The following is a 20600-nucleotide window of genomic DNA, read 5'->3' on the forward strand; positions in this document are numbered from 1 at the left end:
TTTACTCCCGGGCGGCGCGGGGGGGGGGCCGGGGCGCCGATCCTCGCCGCTGATTGGCTGATCCTCCGCGGGCGCCTAGCGAACTGCCTCCTCCTATTGGTCGGCCGCGGGCCCGCCCCCTCTTGTCTCCGTGCGCGCCAATAAGTGTGTCCCCTCCCGGCCGCCGTCGGCCGTATCCCGGGGTGACGGGCCTGGTGTCGCGTCCCCGCGGCCGCGGAGCTCCCGGTGAGGCCAATGCGCGGCCCCGCCTGAGCGCGCCACCGGGAGGGGCCGAGCGGAGCCGGAGTGCGGCCGCCGCAGCCCGGGGCTGACGCCGGTCCTCGCCGACCGCCGCCGCCGCCGTCGTGGCGGGGCCGGGCCGGGCCGCGCGTGGCGGAGCGCCCCGGGGCGCGGGCCGCGCGCAGCCGTTGAGCTGCGGGGCCTCGGCGGAGCCAGCGGTGAGCGGGGCGGGGAAGGGCCCGAGGGAGGCGGCGGGGCCTTGGCGGTCTGACGGCTGACTCGCTCTGTCTGCGTCAGAGAGTGGATTTTATAGAAAGCGTAGGGCTTATAAACGAAAAAAGCGCTTCCACAGTGAGGGAGATGAGCAAGTGACACATGCGTGAATCGAAGTCGGGATTTTAGAGTTGCTGCTTTTTTGGAAACGAGAAAGGAAGGTTGGGAACATGGCTGGAAAGTGCAGAAGCTGCCTTGAAGTGCTGGACTTGTAGTAACAGCTCTTTACAGAAACTCTGATGGTCCTAAAGCTGTTCCGCACATATATTTGAGTGTTTCAAGCTTTCAGGACGTCGCAGTTGTTGCTTGCACCTCATTTAGCTCTTACTTGCAATTTTGGCAGAGAGCATGGTGTTCACAAATATTTTCTGATTATGCCTACTTTGCTGCTCAGTCACTCGGTTTGTTGTTCAAAATATAACACAGTAAGATGCCCTTAAAATTGTCATTCAGACAAGGAACATTACAGCAGGAAGTTAAATAATTGAATTGTACGAGGAGGGTCAGTTCTAAATTGTTTAGCTGTGTTTCCAAGAACGTGAAAGCTCGATGTGATTGAAATAAATTCTGTGCTGTCAAAGCCTCTACTGAAGGTGGTGTGCTAAATGTACTCTACTAAATGATGTGCTGGCTTCACTGCTGAGTTTTACAGGTTTTTCGGCTTGTTGGTTTTGTTTGACCTCAGCAAGCTGACAGATGTAGTATCTGAAACAGGTTTGGGATGTTGTTAATGTAACCTCTGAAATACATGTCATGTGTTCCATACATATTTCAGGGATCCAGGCTCTCCAAACTGGCATAACCAAATGTGATTTGCTTCCCTACCACAATTTTTTCAGCAGTGTTGAATGTCCTTTCTTCCTAGAGTGGCTTGTTTCTGAAAATGTTTATCTGATTTGTTAATTCCTGTCCATCCTCTCTTATGGTGTCATATTTAAGCAAGATTCCTGTGCTAGGGCATAGTTGTCCTCTACTCTTCACTCTTTAATAAGTTCTCTTCGTCTCGTGAATCCCATTTGAGTGCTCTGGGCCATTTATATGCTCAAGAGCAATTTTGTGGCAGTTTGCAAAGATAGTCTGTATAAAACATGGGATGGGAATTGTTCTCTGGGGATGCTCAGGCCTTGAAAATGTTACATTTTTGTCATTTGACGAAATGACAATGGCACATTTTGTTCACTGAGCTGTTACATTTTGCTTTCTAGCTGAAAATTTCTGTAGCTATGTTCTCAAAAGTGAGCTTTGTTCAGACTTGCTTGTGGGTTGAGGCACCACAGCCCACTGCATGTGGGCTTTTGGCTTTTTCTTAAATGATTTTTGTGTTCTTCAGAGCCTGATTTTAATACTTGTAACAGTTGTAATCACCTTGCTCTTTTTAGGAACTTCTCTACTTTTCATAGAGTCAGCTCTCCTGTAGAGAAGCTATTCTCAGGTTCTCATGGATAATGGAATATAAATGTTTAAGGAGTATCTGTTGCCTCTGCTTTGGATGAAACCTGACCTATTTCTGAGACTGAATGACAGCAGATCCATGCAAAGGCATCCTTGAAAATGAGCTTCATAAGATCAGGAGCAGTTCATTTCCTACCTGTATAAATTATCTAAACCACCACAGTTTATTAGGGTTCTTATAATCTTTAATTATTCAGATTTTGGCATAATTTAAAATTACTTTAGTTTGAGGTTAGTTATAATTTAAAATATGAAAGGAATTTTGAGATAGGAGCTTTAGGAGACTCAGTAATTCTCAAGAGGGGAATATTCTGTCTCCTGCTTGAAAAGTGTAAAGTGGGATTGTGAAATGATGGAAGTACTTGGTACTTCTACTTAATTTAGTGACAATTACTAGATGTCATTGCCAGTTCCTTAAAATGCTCACAAGAGAGCCCAGTTTCCTTGCTGTGGAATCTTTTTGTGTAAAAGAAATTGACAGTTAAATGAACATGCTTAGCAGGTAGGGATGTTCTTTGTTTGCTTTTAATGCCTTATCCTGTTATGTTCTTGTAAGCCTTACTCATGCTTGAAATTGGTCCTTATTTTCTGTCAATCAGAAGAACAGTGGGACGTGTTGGTGAGACAAGCACTGAAATTTTGTAGCTGGATGCATCTTGCTCCTGTAACTTGCAGGTTTCCTTCTGTGCTGTGGCCTTGCGCTATTATTTGGGATAAGTACTGTGTGGTGGCTGCCCTGATCTGTAAAAGGGGGGTGGATGAAGTGTGAGAGGATGGAAAGAGGAAAGACCTAATAAGACTGAACAGCCAGACTGCTGCCAGGGAAAAGGCTTGCCTTGCTTGTACAGAATGCCTAACTGGTTTTTTGGGTTTTTTCCCTTTTTTTTTTTTCCTTTCTAGCAGTGACAAGACAAGATCTGGGCCTCTGGGGTCTGTCTGCCAGTCTCCTTGGGTTGTCCTGGCCTGCCCACATTATTCCTGTAGCTTTGGTGGCTCTGAATGGCTGATGAAGAGGGATGTTCAGTCTAATGGCCAATTGCTGCAACTGGTTAAAACGGTGGAGGGAACCTGTCAGGTAAACACGGGAAAATATTTTACGTTTCTCACCTTCCCCAACTGTTTCACCTGTGTTTTGTTCATTGTTTCATATTTGCTCATGTCCAGCCTCTCACCCACCAGCACCCCCACGTCCTTCTCCCCAGGGCTCTTCTCCATCTGCTCATCCCCCAGCCTATGCTGATACCAGGGATTGCCCTGACCCAGGTGCAGCACCTTGTACTTGGTCTTATTATACTTCATGAGGTTTCCACTTGTCAAGTTTGTCCAGTTCCCTCTGGATGGCTTCCCATCCTTCAGGTGTGTCAGCCCCACCACTCACCTGCAAACTTGCTGAGGATGCCCTCAGCACCTTTTCTATCTTATTTATGAAGATATTAAATAACACTGTGCACACTGGTCCCAGTATGGACCTCTGAGGGGCATCACTGGTCACTGATGTCCATTGGGACTCTCAGCTGTCACCACTATCCTCTGGCTGTGACTGTCCAAGCAATTCCTTTGCTATCCACCAGTCCATCTATTGAACCCATCCCTCCAATATAGGCAGAAGTCCAGATAAGTTATATCTGTAATCCTTCCCTTGTTCACTGATCTGGTCACTTGATCAAAGAAAGCCTCTAGGTTGAGCACGGTAAAGTTTGTTTGGTTTTTTCCTTACTGTTTCAGTTTCTGCATTTTGAGATTGTAAAGTATAATTTGTTTAATTTTTAGGTTTTTTTCTCAGAGATTTTTGGCTCTTCTGAAAGAATTTATATAAATTATACTTTGTGTTTGATACTGTTGCAGTTTTAAGTCTGCAAATAACAATGTTTTTTAGTATTACTTCACTTAAAGGGGCATAAAATTGAGCAAATTGTTTTGACCACTCTGAGTCTTTGCAAATAGGAGGAAGAACTGAGGTATACACACATAAATATATTTTTCCTATGGCTTTTAAAATCCTGTGCTGGTTAAAATTCTAACCTGTATACCAGTTTGCTAATAAATTGTGCATTCCTAGCACCACTGGTTTGCACATTTGCAGTCTAGATTGCTCTAGGTTGAAACAAAGGCATGGTAAGTCCCACATATTTACAGCATCTGGTGTTGACTACACAAGTGTTGTACACTTTATGGTGTTGTTCAGACACACTGATGGAGACAGAAGTGAATTCCTAATACAGGAAAAACTTTGAGGCAGAGAGATGGTAAAAATACAGGGGAATGGAACTGCAATTACAGAAATTGTTAAAGGGACCATGACCACACCAAATAAAATTTACAGTACCATGAAATTAAATTGCATCAGGCAAGTACAAGTTGAAAGCCACATCATTGTCTCATGTGAAACTTAGACCGTGATATTAGACTTCTCATTTCATACCTTGTTCTGCTGTTCTGTCTAATCAGATGGTTGGAGATACTAAACACCAGACACACAATAGTAACAGTGCCTTGGTGTTTTGATACCTCTTCTTTCTACTATTTGGTGGTAAATTTGCTGTGCATGTGTTAAAAAATATAATAAATGATGTGTAGCTAGAGGAAAAAAATATCTTTCTCTTTTATTTTTTTTCTCCTTATGGAGGAAGGTGACACTAATAATGGTGGGTCTCGATAATGCTGGGAAAACTGCTACAGTCCGAGGAATTCAGGGAGGTAAGTGGTTAATTTATTATCCAAATGGAGCACTGAGAGTATCATTCCTAATTCTCAATCATTTAAATCTGAAAATATTGCTCCATGTCTTCATCTGTCTCTCCCTCCCATATTGTTGAAAGGAAATGGTGGTGGTTATACTATCTAAATATCCCATCACATCTTGATATAAACATTAGAATGGTACAATCAGTGGAGTTGATTTTTTTTCTGTTTTTTCCTTGTGTGTATGTGCTGAAGTTGCTTTCAGGTGACCATGCAGTAATGTGCATACACCAGTAAACTTTATATAAAAATCAGTGTCATAAGTATATATAAGGAGGAAAAGGTTCAAAAGAAAGAAATTGCGTGTATGTGTATAACAACATTAGGGATGATTCCATCATTACATATTTTTTTATGATTAATTATAATTATAAAATGATTATAAATAAAATTACCACTGAGAGACCACTCGATTTTGAAGGGTAGTTTGCCATATAACATGCAAGCAGGATATAATTTGAGATAAAACTTGTGCTTATGAAAACAAAAATTCTCTATGTTTTTCTTTTTCTCCACTTGTGGGATTGTCTTTCTAAGTAACTTTCATCTTGTGGAAGAACAAGAGTTCACTTAGTTGTGTTTTGGCAGACTTGGTGGCTCCACCTCAAGTTTGTTTACTTGTGGTATGTAAGTTCACAGACTTGGTAAAGCACAAGTAAAATCATGAATATTCTTTCATATTCCTCAGTCTTTGCCCTGAAAACAGGAGCGTTTCATTATTTAACCTTCCATTCTATTTGAAAATTACCTTTACTACCTTTACCATCTAAATGTAACAGCTATTTCTAGAAGTCCTGTTTTACAGGGGAAAAAAATGACACAAAGATGTGCATTTCAAAAGGGGAACTCAAAGAAGATACAGTTCTGATTTCTGTGACTGTTCCCCATGGCTTAAATGTCCTGAATGCCCATCTTGGCTGTCTTAAGGGTAGGAGCAGAAGGTTAATGGGGATTTAACTTCTGCACTGCTCTTCAGAGCTCAGTGCTTTTGGCCAGGCCTTCATTTTTTTCCTCTCAACAAGCTGAATTTTACATCTGTTTCCCTTGCCTTATGCTACCAAGCTGCAGAAAACACAGATCCAATTATGTCAGCCCTGCAGACACAGCTTAGTGGTGTGAGGCAAGTCCAGGCTTTCTTTGCCCTCAGGACAAGGAGAGAGCAAGGTGAAGTATTAAAGATAAATTTATAATTTTTTAGCATATTGCATGGCAAACAAAGTATGTTTAGAAAAAACAAGCAACTAAAAATAAGCAAACAAACAGAGGCTAAAAACTGGCCTTGAATAAAGGGAATAAAATAATTTACATCTCAGAAGAACATGGTTTCAGTCATTTCATCTCTGTCCTTGGTTTGAACTTCTGAAGCTGTTTTGGCTACCATGAAGGTTATAAAAAAAAAATTTGGCAGAGTACGAGGGTTCCTAGGTCATAGTGCATTTACTGTTTTGGTTGTTTTCCTTCTCAGACTTGGATTACTACCATGGAAATGCTGTATAACTGTTAAAATGGGAGCGTTGGTGGTGAGAGTGGAAGGGAAAATGCTGTACAGTGACCACCACTGCAGTGGAACTGTGGTGTAAAATACTAAAAACTGCTTTTTGGGCTCCTTCCTTTTTTCCTTCCTTCCCACTTCTCCAGTGCTCCTATCTAAATTAATGTAAAGTAACTAGTTGAGAGACTAGTTAATTCAAAATTTCTTGAGGAGAGGGAAAATCTTCATGTAAACAAAAATGTGGTCAACAATATTTAACTGGGAGGTGTCACTCTGTGTTTTTAAAATGCAGATTTTGCTACACAAATCCCATTATAAAATCCTCTTTAAACTGAAGGCTTTCTTCTTTGACAGAGTCTCCTGAAGATGTGGCTCCAACAGTTGGGTTTTCCAAAATTGATCTTAAACAGGGACGCTTTGAAGTGACCATCTTTGATTTAGGAGGTGGAAAACGAATTCGGAATATCTGGAGGAATTACTATGCTGAGTCCTACGGTGTCATATTTGTGGTGGATTCCAGTGACATTGAAAGAATGGAAGAAACAAAGCAAGCCATGACAGAAGTTTTAAAAAGCCCTAAGATATCAGGAAAACCTGTGTTAGTGTAAGTAATGTAATAAATGTTCTCCTAATAATCTGAAACTGGGTGAATTTAGACCTAAAGAACTATTTCTGTTGTAACTAATAGTGCTGTAACTTTTAGCACTAACCAATATTGCAATTAGTTTTATGGTTTTATGTTTTATTTCATCTTTCTCAGGGATATTTATTTCTCTTCTCTTTCATTAACCATGAAAAAATAATAAGGTGGGATTTTTTAACGCTTTAAAATTCTATTACTTGAAATGCTAGGTTAAAAGGCTTTACAGATTTGGCTTGGCAACATGATGTAAAAATATTTTTGCTACTTATGCCTACGTCAATTAATTAAATGGTAAATGGTTGATTATATTCAGCAGTAGTGTGATCTCTCAGTAATAAATGATAATAAACCACTTAACACATGATGGTGCTGCTGATACATGATCAGCAAAATCTCATTAAAGGAAGCTTGCTTTAATTGTATTGGGCACATGCTTTTTCTCTGTTTAACAGGCTTTGTAAAATATTGGAAAGAACATATTTTATTAAATTCCACACCAAAAATATTTGATAACAAATACTCTTTTGAAGTTAAAAAATAAACTGTGAAAGTTTAAAATGGTTTATCAAGTCAACATCTTCATGTCTGGTGAGCATAAGACCTCCGTAATGCATTAATTGCACAACATTTCTGTGCTGTCATAAAGAATCTGTACAGGTAAGAGGAGAGGCCTGTTATTTTTAAGAACTAGTGATACTCTGTTGGTTTGAAGCTGAACCTGGCTAATTGTGTTGGTGGAGGGTAGTTAGCAAGGTAATGGTGTATATGTTGAAAATAGATTAGATTTTACCTTTCATTGCTCTGAATGTTACGGGCACAGGGAAGGCAATAAGGCCAACTTAGTTTAACTCAAATGTGTTTTGAAAATGCAGCTGTGACAGTTGAAAGTAGTGTCTTTTAATTAAATACAACTTTGTGGGGTTTTTTGGGTTGCATTTTAGGGTTTTGGGGGGGCCGTTTTTGTTTGGTTTGGTTTTGTTTTTTTCTTTTTTTTTTTTGTAGAAATCTCTATGCCCTAACCCTGTAATGGGGTTTGTTTGGGTGGGTGACTGTACCTGCAGAGAACCCACTCACTTCCGTGGATCTTGATACTGATTTTTGATCCCTATCAGAAGTAGCTAATCAGAATGCAGAGTGTATTTATTAAATGATCTAATGGTGACTAAATAAAGTTTACTGATGTTAATACTTTTTATTAGATTAAACCTCAGGCCTTTGGTCAGAATTTGCTTTTGCAGTGTCCCAGTTCTGTGGAGGGATTCAGTAGTTTTTTGGTTTATGCTCCCTGTGTAAGCCTGCCTCTTGAGTTAAGAATTCTCTCCTGTATTGTCAGACTTCCAAATTTATGCTGAATGTTACCCTTTTAAAATACTAATGTTCAGATTTTGTTTGTGGGTTTTTATAGTAATGACTTACTTGCTATCCATGTAGCAATAAGTTCCCTAATACCTTGCTACATTTTTTTTTTTTTATTAGTGCATTTTAATCTGTGCAGAATAGGCTGAATTGTACTATGTGGACATAAAATTGGTGCTAGATACTCTATCTTACAGAAATACGGGAATATGAGAAATCTGATGTTCAGTGTGATATTTGCTACTAATTTAATTGCTACTCTGCCATGTTGTTATTTAATGCAGCCCATGGAGGTGTCACAGAATCGTTTTAAGACAATTTTCCTAAAGTGCTGATGGTATTGTCTGTTACTGTCTCTTGGTGTAAAGTACTTGTCGTTTAGCTTTTTTTATTGTTCAGTGTTATCACCTAATTTATTTTTATGGGTAAGTTCTTCTAGCAGCATTCTCAAGACTTACACAGGTATACAAGTTTAAATTTTCTTCATTTAGGATTATTTTTGTCCTTTATTTTATCAGAAAGGAACACACAGACATCATAATATGCAGGCAGATGCTGGTTTTGTTTGGGATTAATTGTGTTTGTTTGGGGTCTTTGTTTTGGTTTTTGGGGATTTTTTAAGTTGACATGGAGCATGTGCAAGAGGAAATGCAAGTCCATGTGCTGTGACTGATATTTTATAGCAGGGAGATTTCTGGGCAGGTATTTTGTTAGGAGAAAGCTGCTTCCTACCTGTTACTTTGGTGATAAGGGATTAGAGCTACTAATGTTTCACTTTTCTTCATAGAACACTTGCAACTGGGCTTTAATTTGCTGGTTTTCTGCATATTGATGTAACTGCTGAACACACTGGAAAGTTACTTTAGTGATTATGGCAGAATTTCTGCTGCTAATAATTTTGAAGGCTCAATATCAAATTCAGTGTAAGTTGTAGTTCATATTTCATACTATTTATTTTCGGTTAATAGTACCCTCTATTAAGGAAAAGGTTTCCACAAGTCTTTCTCACTTCCCAGTTGTCCTTCAGTGTGTTTTATATCTTTCTGTTTTGCCTGTTTCTAACCAATGTATATCTGGAAATGACTTGACTTATTCAGGCAGCTGTTTTCCTAAGTATTAGTGACTTGAATTTTATTCCACTGTTGAAATGCAGCTCTTGTTTATTGACTGATTTTTACTCTGCCCTTGGAACATAAAGGTAGTTTTTATATATGCAGTTAAGCAGAGATTATTTAATGACAGTTTCAGTGGTGTCATAATCTAAGTTTATTTTTTTATTTTTTGTTGCTACTGTGTAAATAATATTTTTCACTTTAAGGTTTAGACCTTTGATTATATTTTGATAGCAGTTAATTTCAGGTGCAATTTTAATTTGGTATGGAAGTAATCCAGTGATTTCTAAATATCACAATGGGAAAAAAACTTTGATAGTAGATTGATTTTTATTTTTTCCCCCACTACGTGCAGCTAAAGACATCCTGTTCACTTAGTATCTTGCTGAACTGCTGTGCAGTTTGTTCTGCCTTCTCTGACTGTACCTGCTTAAAGTGGTATTGATTGTGTCTTTGCACAACACAAAGCAGTTCAGGAACACATTTCTGATTTGCTATTTGGTGTCAGCGTGGGATTTTTTTTTTTTTTTAATTTCTTTTTGGGAATCACTTTTGTCTCAGTTACATTGCTATTTTCTGTTAAATTGCATGGAGAGCTGTTTCTCACTCAGATCCAAAAGGAGCTGGCTACAGGAGGCTCCTTCCAACCTAAATCATTCCCTGATTGTAGATTATGGGGGAGAGGATATAACAATGGAGTTCTGTTATTTTATTCTATTCTTTCCTCAATTTTTGTGCTAGCAAAAGTGAGACTGCAGATGTGAATGCGTATTTAGGTAGGATAGGCAGCATTAAGAACATGCCTTATGAGTGTGTAATTAAGGATCATACTCCCCTATCCTTACCTGGTACGGCTCTGCCTGTGGAGCTGAATAATATAAATACCTCTTTTATGTCAGTTTTATGTGTCAGTTTATGAAAAGTTTTGAACTTTTCTTACAGAGGTAGTACTGAAATATTCCTGATAACTTTTTTGACGTCTTGTTTGGTTTAGGCGTCCCATTCTGGATTGTTACTAAAGGTGTCTGCTTTGTGTGTAGATTTGTTTTGTAGAATCTCAGATTCCTGGGGAAAAAAAACTATTTAGAATTTGAGCAAGTAAATATAAGTGCCAAAAAACCACAAGGCAATTAAAAATACTTATTATTATTTTGTGAAAAGTAAATAAACCATTTTTATGAATCCTGTCTTTGAGGTTAACAGTATTTTCAATGCTTCCCAACTGCACAGGAAGTTCGTTGCCACATTGTTTCAGTTTGAGTCAGAAGAACCAAAAAGTGTCACTTTTATCCTTTGATCCTTTCCTGTAGTTCATGTCTTTCTGTGAAAGCCATAAACTTCTTTACTCTGTGTAGAAAAACAGATGCAGTTTTTCCTGAGAACTCTGCTGAAAGGAAAATAGGAAGAAAAGTGAAGCAGTTGAGGGGTCTCAGGAGTGTTTTCCAAGATCAGTTTGGTGTGTAGGAAACATCTGATATTTGAAGCAGTTCATTTCTTGTGTTACCTGCAGCATGGACAACACCAACAGCAAATTGCTTTGCAAGGGTTTCTCTTTTTATACCTGACTGCAAGCCCAAACTTTTCTTTAGATACTTGAGTATATTCTTGAGTGTTGTTCATGCAGATTTCTATGTTGTTGATCATCTCCCCTTGCTCCTCCACCAGAACTGAGATTTGGATGAAGAGTTCTTTCACATCTTTGATCTGGTTCTCCAGATTGACCAGTTCTTTGTGTCTCTGCTCAATCTCTGACAGCTGAGCTTTAGTAATCTTGACTTCAGTGAGTAGATTTTCATTGAAAATCTCCCATTTTCCTTGCTGGAGCATGTCATTGACTTCCTCCTCAGATACCTCTTTACCGGCGACCTCGAGCTGGCGGACGATGAACGTCCTGCACTTGTCCTGCTTGGCAGTGATGGCCTCGTTGTAGGAGAGCATGGCCTGGAGGTAGCGGTGGGACAGGAAGGCGTGCTGGGCAGCCAGGATCCTCACTGTGGCTCGCGCTGGCCCATGCTCGTTTTCAGCTTTCCTCACTGTTTTTGCCAGTTCGTCCAAACATTTTCGTACATGTTCCGCTTGAATTTTGATTTCCCTTGCTATGTTAGATTCCTTTTTAAGAACACTGAATCTTCTCATTGAGGAGACGAGGCTTTTTTGTTGTTGACTGAATTTATTGACTTCTTCCACCAGATTATTAATTTCGTTCTGCAGCTTCTGGATTTCGTGCAAGTGCCTTTCAGTTATGGGCTCTTTTTCATAAATAATGGCCTGCTGTTCAAACTCCTCCTGCTCCTCTTCTTGTACAGTTGCACCATTGTTTTCCCCAGCTATCTGTAGTTCCTTAGCCCTCAGTTTAAGCTCTTGCAGACGGTCTCTCATGGTTTTTGTGGTCAGGATTCTTTCCTGGTTTTATTTTTTTTTTCCCCTCTTGCAACACCAGAAGTTAATTCCAATATCTTTTTTGTTTGGTTTGTTTTGTTGCACTGTAATCAAAATGTAACAACAATCAATGTTAGTGGTTATATGTATAAGTGAAAAGTAGTTTTGGAGATTAGAGCTACTTCCCTTCGCACCAAAGTAAAAGTAGCAATGAGTTGAAAGCGTGGACACATTGTGATTTGTAGCCCAAGCCCATTTTTGTGGTAAATTTGTGAGGCAGAGCATAGAATTTAAACCAGAGAAGTGTGGATTGGACTTTTATTTTTGGGGACAAAGAGAGGAGTAACTCCAATTATTTTATCATTATTCTTTACTTGATGAAAGCTACTCAACCTATAAATTTTTTTGGAAATAGAAGTGAGTGTGCTGTGCTATTTTTGGATTCTCATTAGGAAATATTTCAGTTTTTGAGATTATGAGACAGACTTTGTAACAAATCAGCGTTCTAGCATGAATTTAGATTATTAAACAGCCACACTCAAAAGCCCTTCTCCATTTTCCTTGCCTTCCCTTGCCTGGGGAGTTAGTAACTGAAGCAGTTAACTCTACAACAAAACAGAACAACAGCACTCTCATCATTTAAGAGCTCTAATAATTTAGCATGAAAATAGATTAATTTTTTAATGTTTGAGTTTTTGTGAAGTGGAATCCATATCACTAATGTTGCCGCGTGAAGATTTTCTAAGCCTTCTTTGAATTACTGTTATCTATTCCTACACTGTCATTTACCTTCTTCATAAAATTGATGCAAATGTGCATTGTGCACCCCAGTGGGCTACAATTCAGTGCTGTTTCTTATTTAATAGAAAGCAGATAGAGTTTTGTTTTATTCCCTAGCTGTTGTGCAAGCTTTACTGGAGAGATAATTCAGAGAAAGATATTTCCTAAAACACGCCCAGTGGAAACTAAGTTCAACTATTTTTAATCACAGGGAAGAAGGTATTTTTCTCAAACTCTACATGAATTATTTCCTTGGACTGTGATCAAGAATGGAAAATTTCAGTAAGAAGTAACATGTTCAGGACTAGAAGATTATGGGATTTTTTTTACTTAGGGTCTTCTGGTTCAATCAAATGTGTGTCTTTCAAAGGGCTGTTCAAGCATAAAGGTTAAACAGCACAGTGGCATCTTTCGGCTGTTTCACAGCTTTTAGGGCAGTTCTCTAAGATAGTAGCATTTTATAGGTGCAACTCTTACTAAACCCTGATTCTACAGATTTTATGGGGTTTTTAGCAAGCAAATGTAGTACTTATAGTATCCAAAATGACGCATTTCAGTAGCTGCAAAGGATCAATCCAGTAACCTGTCAATATGCAAATGATTTTGTTGTATTTGAACAGTTTCAAGTGATACTGCTGTGGGATCTCTGCTCCTCTATGCATATTTAAAGTCTCTAAATATATTTTTGCATAGAATAAGTCATGGAGTTCAACAGTGTGGACACATCTTCACAGACTTAAATCTGGCTTTCTGCAGGAGGATTAGCTGAAAAGCAAAATTTGAAATGCTTCAGAGGTCAGTCATGAGAAAGAATGCTGATTTTCTACCCTGGTGTGGATTTTCCTTACTGGTTTTTTTTTCCCCCCTTAATGCCTTAATATTTGAATTTAGTGTTTGTTGACTCACATCAAGAGAATCCCAAAAGCCTGGCAATCATTAGAAGTGACAGTAATGTGCTGAAACTTGTGATCAGACAAGCTTGCAAGTTATTTATTGGAGAATGTTATTCTGGGGGAGGGAAATGCAAAATATATTCATTTTGTTACAGTAATGACTCTCCATTGCTGAAGTTTTCTATTGATGTCCTCATGGCAGAAGTCAGGCAGTTTCTCCCAGATAACCTTCTTCAGGAATGTTCCAGAGCTGCTTGGCACCACCAGCAGGGAAAGTTCAGCCTGGGGCATGTGAAAGGCCCAGGGCTGCTAAACAGGGATTCAGAGAAGTGACCTGAAAATCTGTTCTAGTCTAGCCTCACACGTCTGCTGACCCATGTTAATTTAGCAGGGCTGGGCAAACCTGGGATTAAAAGCAAGTTCTAAGGGCACCATTAATGCTTATTGGTATGAGGTGAAAAGAATTTCTTGTGTCCAAGAAAACTGGTGCATTGCCCTTGAAATAGCTGCGTTCCTTGGGGCTGGAGGGAGGAGCCTAACAGAACTGCAAAACAAATCTGAGAATACTGCTAAATATCAAAGGAGTGAGCAGAAAACACGGGAGATTTTTTTGTGTCTTTAAAGATCAGTCTCACAAAAGACTGGAATGTAAGCAATTGAATCTTAGCTTCATATCTTCTCTACTGTTGGGCTTGCCTTCAAAGCCTGCCACTGAACAGGCTTGCCAGTAATTGTGCTTGATTATACTGGCAATTGGAACACATGCTGGTTTCAAAGAAATGAGGATGTCTTCATGACAGAGATAACCTTGGAAATTGTTGGCTTGGCTTCTTGAGTATTCCACAACAAGCTCTGTTCATTTACTGAGTCCTTGTTTTTGTCCCACTTGTTTGTATATAGGGGCACATCCTGTTTTTCTTTTGATTAAAATGAAAGCACTTCACTTTCCTTGAAGTTTTTGTCAATAAAAGGAGAATACACCTATTCTTCAGAGTGGAGCAAATGGAATACGTGGACTGAAAGCACTCCAGTGACTTAGTGTGGCTCTTACATTCAGTGCCCCTTGCCGTGTTATTATCATGCAAACCCATTGGTGATTGTTTGTTCTTATTGAAGCATCTTTATATATAGCTATATATATAGTTGACAGGTTCAGAAATGCAATTTTCACATCCTTGTCAAATATATTTTAAGGGTATTGCAAGAGTCTTTGACTTCTGATAACTTGGCTGTGTTGCTCCTCAGGGTTATATGAATCTCTCCAGTCCAACTGATGCCGTATGTGACTGGGACAGTTTTTATAAAGACAAGTATCTCGGCACACTGACTGGGTGAATAATAGATCCTGGTAGCTGGACCACCATTAGAATCTGTCATGATGATAAAGTATGGCCAGAATTCAAAGATTAATAATGAGTTTGATGGAAATGATATCTTTTATATTATCTTCTCCATTTGAAAAAAAAAAAAAAGGCAAGTTGAAAGGTCCACTTGCTTAATTGCAAAGCAGCCACATAGATATTCTTCCACCTGTCTGATAAATTTATCAGTAGAGCCAGGAAACATGGAGCCTACATCCAAAAGTAAGACTTGGGCTACATTGAAAGACATAACTGGATATGTGAAGTAGGTAAGTTGATAAGGAACTGCTCTGTTTCTGGTTGTAATTAGGCTTAATGGCTTCTTACTTGGCTTTGATGGATTGTTTTATTTCTTCCCCAACTCCCCAGAACCTCCTGTTTATTTTCATTTCCATAGTTTTGTTCACTATTTCTTACTTATTCAGCACTTTGATTAAAATGCCTGACAGCAAGGGCTCTGTTTGTATCTGATCTTTGCTACAATTTGCCTCCTTACCTTGGTTTTAACATCCTGCACGTTCTTCCAGAGAAGAGGACTTGCAGGCAATCAAGGTACAGAATCCTCTGTTTAAGAGCTGTTTGAGATGTATGATCTGTGTTTTGGCTCATGCTGCTTCCTATACCTGTGCTGAAATAGCTATTTTTTTTGTTAGTTTTTTTTTGTAGGGGGGGGGGGGGGGGGGGGGTGTTTGGTTTGTGGGTTTTTTTGGGTTTGTTTTTTTTTTTTTTGTTTGTTTGTTTTTTTGGTTTTTTTTTGAATGACTGCACCAAAAATAAATGTGGGTTTGTTTTCCTGACCTGTAGCTGTGAGTCAGTTAAGGGCACTGGGTAGACGATGCTTTCAGGCAACATGTCCCAAAGGAATTTCATGTTACATGTAATCCTAAACATTTCTTTTTATTAGTTTTTAAAATTGATTTCCAAGCTGCAGTGAAGTTACATTATAGCTCTATCCTGTGGTGCCAAGAAACCCATCTAACTTATTTCCAAGCACAATGGTAATGAGTAAACCTTCTGGGGTTTGATTACTGCTTAAGTGTCCTAAGTTAGCAACAAAAAATTAGTGAGAGACATATACTGTTGAAATGCATGTAGTTTAAAATCCTAATAGTAGTCTTTGGGGAAAGCTGGTGTCTTGAGTGGAAATTCAGTTTGTGCTTTCTCATGTTCTCACACGAGAAGAAGAAACTTGTTTGGCAGTGTTACGGAATTTTGCCCTGTTACTCAAAGATGTATCTGAAGTAACAAAAGTAGGATATCTTGTTACAAGTTACATTCGTTTTCTCCTTTGTTTAAGACGTTTCCTTTATCTTGAATGCCTTGTAAACAAACGTGCTTAAACCAAGGATTATGAGATGCAAGGTGGTTGGATGAAAATATCCTCTTAAGCGTGTCTGTCGTAAGAGAAGTCCTTGGAAAAACATACTTAAAAATAGTTCTAAGTTCAAGTATGGGAGTGGTTCAACGAGAAAATACCAAAGGCAGAGAGCTTGCCTTGCCTAAAAATATGCCACAGATGAGATGATAGTGCAAAATCAGTAATGGTTTCAGCAAAGGGGATGATCACAACATCTCTCTGGGCAACCTCTTCCAGATCCTCAGCACTCTCACAGTAAAGAATTTCTTCCTGACATGTGATGTAAATCTTCCCTCTTCCATTTGAAACACTTCGCCCTTGTCCTGTCACTGTCTACCTGTGTAAAAACTGCCACAAGACTTCCCAGGGAAACCAAAATTACCGGTGTGTAGAAGAACAGAAATGCTGCATTTGAAGTAAGGTAGCTTGGTAATTCTCTGATTAGTGTGAAATGGATCACAGGAGGTGGAGAAATGTGGATATTGAGTAAAAAATCAAGAAATTCAAATGTAATAAAGCAAACCTGAGTATTCAAACAATCCATAAGGTGGGGAAGAATTAGGCCAAAGTTGCTGGAAAAGTGGAACCAAATCATCCTGCTCTGGAGGTTTCCAACAGACATGGAGAGGGGGGAAACAGACTTAAAATAATTCAGGTGTTCTTGGGCCTTTGACCACAAATCTGTAACACAGTCATGTTGTAGGAGATGTAGCTGTCTTGTGTTGGTGTATTGCTATTTTATGAAGTATTTGGTTCAGAGATAGACACGGTGAATCAGCTGCAAATCTGAGCTTGTTCCTTGGAGTTTTGAAATCTTTGTTATGGTTGTATGGCAGCAAATGAGGAGTTGAGGAAAAGTATCACCAGCATATCCATGTCTACAGACAGCAGTTCTCACATTCCTGCTGATACTTTGGATAATGGGAGGTGAGGATGCTTTTGCACTGACATATATCCCAGTGAGGTTGATGGACACTGCACCTCACTGACAAAACAATGATCTCACTCTGCCAGTCACTTAATCTGCAGCTAATTCTCTGTAATTGGTAAGAACTTCATGTTTTGATGGTGATTTTTTCACCTATTTAACCAGAGATTTACTGTCAGTAGTGCTCTTCAAGAGTCCTCACAAACCTAAAGATCACAGAAACCTAGAAAGAAAGTCATAATCTCCTCTGCCCAAAGATCACATCATTAAGGTCCAAATATTGATATATTTTAAAGAAGTATTTGAAAATAAAATAGGAGCAAGAGAAAGGGCTGCAACAGGATAGAGTACAGGTGGAATTGTTTCCATTTAATAGGGTATATAGTTTGAACTCATACTTAACAGCTTTGTATTGCTCTAAGTGGGTGGTGTGAGAGATTTGTCTTCCTGACAGGAGAACTGCAGACTGTAAATTTGTCCTGTGCAACATCCCACCTGCTTTACATTCCCATTTCATCTCTGTCAGACCACAGAGCTGCCTATCACAGCCTTGGAACGCACCTGTGATAAATGTAAGGATTTTCAGGCAGGCTTTTTAAAAAAATATACAGGCAGTTTGACTATACTTAGTTTGCCTAGGGTTTGATAAATCAAAGTGAAATAGAGTATAAGAAAGCAATTAACTTTTTTTTTAATCTTGTCCAAAAATATATTGCTATATTATTTCTTGTTGTTTGTTTTGGAAATACACATCTGGAAGCTGGACATAACTTTCTTTGTGTGAGCTCAGACATCTTTGGCTGCAGCCTGTTTGGCCAAGAGGTGTGATTGAACTGATAGCAGAGCAGAGTGTGTCAACAAACGTTTTCAGTAAATAGGAATATGATTCAGACCTATGGTGAGAATGAGGCCACTTAACAAAATGAATCAAATTATAATTGCTGGTGTTCTTGTGAGCAGTTCAAAAGGTAATATGAGAATGAAGTTGCCTAGAGATACTGTAAACAGGAGGAGTTTAGAATCTTAGTTTTAACTGTTGTCTTATTTATATGTCACCTGGAGGAACTGTGCAGGGAAAATGTTCAATTAGAGAAATGTCTCCTATAGCTCCCTGAAGTTGCGTGAAAGCAGGCTGATAATCTTGTAGCACTTTATTCCCCATTTTTTCATTATAGTTTACCATAATATTCAAAGGATGGTTTTTCATGAGAATTGAAGGCATGAATTGAAATGAGTCCCTTTATTTGAGAAGGAGCCACGTGTCAACCATCAGAAGTTACTGATGGTTTGTAATTGTTGTCAGCAATCCAGAAGGGGCAGGGGCTTAAAATGCTAATGAAGAACTTGGTTGAAGGTCTGTTAACACCTTTTTGTAAGGCAATCTGCAAAAAATCACCTGATAGAGCAGGTGATTCATCAGAACTTCATCAAGAGTGCTGTCAACGGGACACTTGAAACTGTTGTTTGTTAAAAGTATAAAGAATTCTGTTTTCCATGACTTCCTCAAAAACCTCGTGAAGTGCCAATAACTGAAGAAGGAACAAGCAAAACAAGCTGACAAGTGACTTATTTTTCCCTGTTTGTGGGTCAGGAGTTTGCCTTTCATGGATGTTAACATAAGCAAAGCATAAAGAGATGAACAAAGTTTTTCATGCTGGATCTGCTGACGCCTCACTTCTGTGGAATAAAACATCCTTCTGATGGCTGTCCACAGGATTGCCCAAGAAAAAGGTTAATAGAGGGATAAAAATTCCAAAGGGAAAAAAGGTAGAGCAGCATTTTCTAATAGAAGATTCACTGTAGGCTGAAGAATGTCATTGGTTTTCCCCCTTGTTTAGACTGCTGTTAAATTCAAAGGTTCTCTCTTCATTTTCCCAGCCAATTCCATCCCTCAAAGCTATGGATTCTTGAAGTAGCCTTAAAGACTAATTCTTGATCTTGGGTAAACCATACTCATAAAGATTCATTGTCCTACAGTTGCTTTTAATCATGGTGGTAGTTCTGATGCTGTAATATTTTGACCTCAGGGATGCTTTGCTCTTAATTAATTTTGATGGACACTATGTAGGTCTGACCCAAAATTTTGGGGTTATGATCACTGATTCTGATTAAATGTCACCCTAAAAGTAGCACATCTGAGACGTTTTTACAGATTTTGTATTGTAAAGTAAACTCTTAATACTGGTTTGGTTTTTGTTGGTTTTTTTTTTTTCCCCTCTTTGCTCAGAAATTGACATTTTATAAACAGGTCAAGGAACTTCCATAGCATTGAGACCTTGTTTTTCTCTGGCAGAAGTGGCTTCTAAGAGAAATATTGTCACTGAGCTGTAGGTGTCACTTGTGCCAATGCACACATACGCTCCCTTTCCACATTGTTTCCCGTGACTTTTAAAGTTCAAAAGCTCTCCAGTTGCTTAGAAAAATCCTACTTGATATAAAAGCAGTAGGTGCCTACTTTCACTTTATTTCTTGCATGAGGTAAGTTTGTTACACTAAGACAATTCAAATATACTTTATGTGAAATTGAAGTAAGCCAAGCATGATTTTATAGATGAAAGCTTCTTACTCAGCAAACTTAATATGATAAACTAACAGCCACTCCGCTGTGCTTTCAAGTATGTTTTGATATATACCTCCTACAGGTTTTTAAACATGAAAAATTGCTATATGTGAAGTTCACCTGACTTGGAAAATTAAAATCAAGGTCTATCTTTTAACATAACTGATGTATTCCCTAAAGAAGGGGTTTTTTTGCAAAACACTTACCTCAAACCCTGGTGTTCCTGTGCGTGAGCAGCAGAGCTGTGAGTCCATATTCACCCACAGCAATACCTAATTCTTTGCAAGATAGACATACATTATTTTTATGTCTTGACACTTAGGCACATTTCCATCCTAAACCCCACTACAAAGCCTTTTTCTGATATTTGCATATTTAGAAATATTAAGTAAGAGAAGGGTATTTACCTCTGAATCCTGTGCTGGTGGCCTTTGTTTTACCTTTTACAGAGGAACTCCTGAGGTTAAGCTTCAGTATAATCCCAAAAACATTTTTCCAGAATATTTCCCTAAGTAACGTGTCTTGAGTGACGTTCCATGAAGTATTTCCTTCATTCCTCCTGCTTCTAATTCTTATGTAGTTGTCCAAGTGTGATCATCCTCAGGAGTGGCAGAGTGAGAGAGAAACTGCCTTCTGCAACTGCAGGAGACAAGCAAATTGATTACTTACTGCTTGGGGAATCTGGTTGTGCCTGTTTGAAAGCCAGCCCTGCTGGGAGGCGGATCCCTCCGGAGTGCCCGGGAGCAGGAAGTGCCTTGGAGCAGCTCCCCTTAAAAGATGCAAGTGGAGCAGAGCCTGCCTTGGAAGCACAAGTGTAAGTGGAGGCTTTGCTGTCTTCTGCACCAAAGCATGAGGGAAAAGGAATTGAGGGTAGATGGATCTGTTCATGGGGGGAAAAAAGCCCCTGCAGAATAATGCCTTTTACTACAGTGTCTTAAAAATATTTGGACTCTGTTTAGAAGTTTGACCTAAAGTCTGAATTGGGCAGGAGATGGACCTGAGCGAAACCACTTCAGTTCCTGGGGAGCATTAGGCAGAGACAGCTGTTTGGAT

The 20600-nt window shown here is 39.1% G+C and overlaps 2 protein-coding genes across 8 annotated transcripts in view; one reads left to right on the forward strand and one right to left on the reverse strand.

Annotated features, from left to right (window-relative positions):
- Positions 1 to 20600, forward strand: part of ARL13B (ADP ribosylation factor like GTPase 13B) — a 34471-nt gene that overhangs the window by 490 nt on the left and 13381 nt on the right. The window contains exons 1-4 of one of the 7 annotated variants that reach the window (XM_048294626.1): positions 62 to 225; positions 2845 to 3019; positions 4575 to 4641; positions 6533 to 6782. In XM_048294626.1, coding sequence (XP_048150583.1) covers positions 2951 to 3019; positions 4575 to 4641; positions 6533 to 6782 — 386 coding nt within the window. In that variant the 5' untranslated portion in view covers positions 62 to 225; positions 2845 to 2950. Of the gene's footprint in view, positions 1 to 61; positions 226 to 350; positions 438 to 472; positions 3020 to 4570; positions 4642 to 6532; positions 6783 to 20600 lie in introns of those variants that run through there. The other 6 variants (XM_048294625.1, XM_048294627.1, XM_048294631.1 and 3 more) reach the window with 6 other exon arrangements.
- On the reverse strand, positions 9822 to 20249 carry STX19 (syntaxin 19). The gene is made up of 2 exons (XM_048294637.1): positions 19955 to 20249; positions 9822 to 11772 (listed from the first exon to the last, which is right to left on the reverse strand). Exon 2 carries the CDS (start codon positions 11666 to 11668, stop codon positions 10790 to 10792), a length of 879 nt encoding a protein of 292 aa, XP_048150594.1. The 5' UTR covers positions 11669 to 11772; positions 19955 to 20249; the 3' UTR covers positions 9822 to 10789.

Source organism: Corvus hawaiiensis, chromosome 2 (assembly GCF_020740725.1).
Source record: "Corvus hawaiiensis isolate bCorHaw1 chromosome 2, bCorHaw1.pri.cur, whole genome shotgun sequence".
Lineage (NCBI taxonomy): Eukaryota > Metazoa > Chordata > Aves > Passeriformes > Corvidae > Corvus > Corvus hawaiiensis.

What these genes read in the sequence shown, in the direction of transcription:
- STX19 (XM_048294637.1), bottom strand. Translation starts at nt 11,668, where the DNA reads ATGAGAGACCGTCTGCAAGAGCTTAAACTGAGGGCTAAGGAACTACAG.